This window comes from Anneissia japonica, unplaced genomic scaffold (assembly GCF_011630105.1).
Source record: "Anneissia japonica isolate Jap-2015-1 unplaced genomic scaffold, ASM1163010v1 scaffold302896_len1773_cov382_single, whole genome shotgun sequence".
NCBI lineage: Eukaryota > Metazoa > Echinodermata > Crinoidea > Comatulida > Comatulidae > Anneissia > Anneissia japonica.
The window spans coordinates 1-1,773 of NW_022703812.1; the positions used below are offsets into that span (position 1 = coordinate 1).

Sequence of the window (1,773 nt, forward strand, 5' to 3'; positions counted from 1 at the left end):
AGTAAAGTCTCATTAATTGGTTGACAGCTGAATTGACCACGAATGTAAGCATCAGCATTGTTCAGGAACGACAACACTTGCCTCTGGATACTTACTGCTTGCTGCATTATGTCACGACTGTATTCAAGATCTGAAATTATAAATTATTAAATTTTATAATTTTATAATTATTAATAAAGGCAGTAAAAGCATACAATATAAGGTTGTATTGTACCTGAGCTGTATTTTGTCATCATACAAAGAATCCTGAATTGGTTTGCAGTGTACATGGTCATGAACTCTTGAATAGAAACTACATTCTGCAGTGATTTGGACATCTTGTTGACATCATCAGCTAAATGTAAATGACCTAGACAGTGGAAACAGATCAATCTTTTCAATTATCCAGATAACGATAACAGTAAACAATAACAATGAAATTCCTGCAAACTTCAAGAAATTCACCTGCAAATTTGCTCCACTTATTTGCGATATTTTAAAGGTTCCCTAAAGGACACATACCTCAAATTTGGAAAGATGTAAATGTTATGCCTATTATTCCCCTGCACATATCGATAGACTTCGTTCTAGCTCACTTACTTAGCAATTTTGTGACTGAAAGGTTCTTAAACTTTGGAGCACTGGATTCAGATCGACCAAAATAAGGACAAAGGGAAGCAAACTAATAGATCTACTATCTGAATGACTAAAAACCATAAGTTACTTGTTATACATTAATTATTTTCTTACCTGAGTGTAGGAAATAATTAGTCCATTGATGACTTTCAAAACAGGCCTCACACTGAGCTATCTCATTGTCATGGTGAGGAAATGCTAAATCTTTTCCTCCAGTATGGATATCCAAAGTTTCACCAAATATTGCACTGTAAAAAAACAATTATTTTCATTTCAAGAATTTTTTAAAAACACACTCCATATGAACATTCAACACTAAAATGGAACGTAAAGTATATTCTTTTAAAATACCGCTCCTCAACTTAGAGCTAATTCTCGAAACATGAAAGTTACAAGCTCTATTAACCTTTTTAAAAGTATTACAATCATATATAAAAACAAAAAACAAAAAAACAGAAAAACAACCAGATTCACAATAATAATTGTGAAAGAGAATTGTCTTCTATGAGAGACTAGTCTGATCTGGGGGAGGGGGTTATATATCTCTGATCTGGGGGAGGGGAGGGAGTTATAATTCTCTGATCTTTGCACCTCTTTTTCTTTTCAAAACTGAGATTTTCTCGTCATTTTTTGCTGAATGTTTTCAGGACCCCAATAGAAATAAATCTATGTAATTGATTTTTTTAGGCTATCCTGATCACAACCAACACTTTTCATGTCTAATTTTTTGTATATTTCATGTGATGTGTTTAATCTGGTTAATTCAATTTTTAAATTTTAACGCTTTTTAAAAGTTCTTCAACACAATTTTATCAAGATTTCAGCTTTTGAAATTTTTTTTAAGAAACATTTTGGAAAGTTTTAATTGTAATTATCTTAATAATTACTATTATTATCATTGTTTTAATCTTGTTCTCTAATAATCACTTTTTTAACCATTTTCCCGACCTTTTTCTAGTTTCAAACTTTATTCAATCTCTCAATTTTTGTCCTTGTTCCTATTTGAATTTTATGTCTGTATAGTTTGTTGATTATTGATTGAATTAATGACTAAATGAATAATTAGTTCTTATATTTGTTTTTAAATTTGATCAATAAATATTATCATTTAACAGATAAATGAATAATTATTATTTTCAACATACTTGTTTTCTTTGT

The 1,773-nt window shown here is 29.9% G+C and overlaps 1 protein-coding gene across 1 annotated transcript; it reads right to left on the reverse strand.

The window, feature by feature from the left end:
* Positions 1-4: 4 nt before the first annotated feature.
* LOC117104537 (probable cysteine--tRNA ligase, mitochondrial) lies at positions 5-863 on the reverse strand (the record flags this gene model as incomplete). The annotated part of the gene is made up of 3 exons (XM_033245394.1): positions 5-130; positions 215-349; positions 730-863. Coding segments are annotated over 3 exons (395 nt in total), but the record flags the coding sequence as incomplete, so codon positions are not given.
* Positions 864-1,773: the final 910 nt, after the last annotated feature.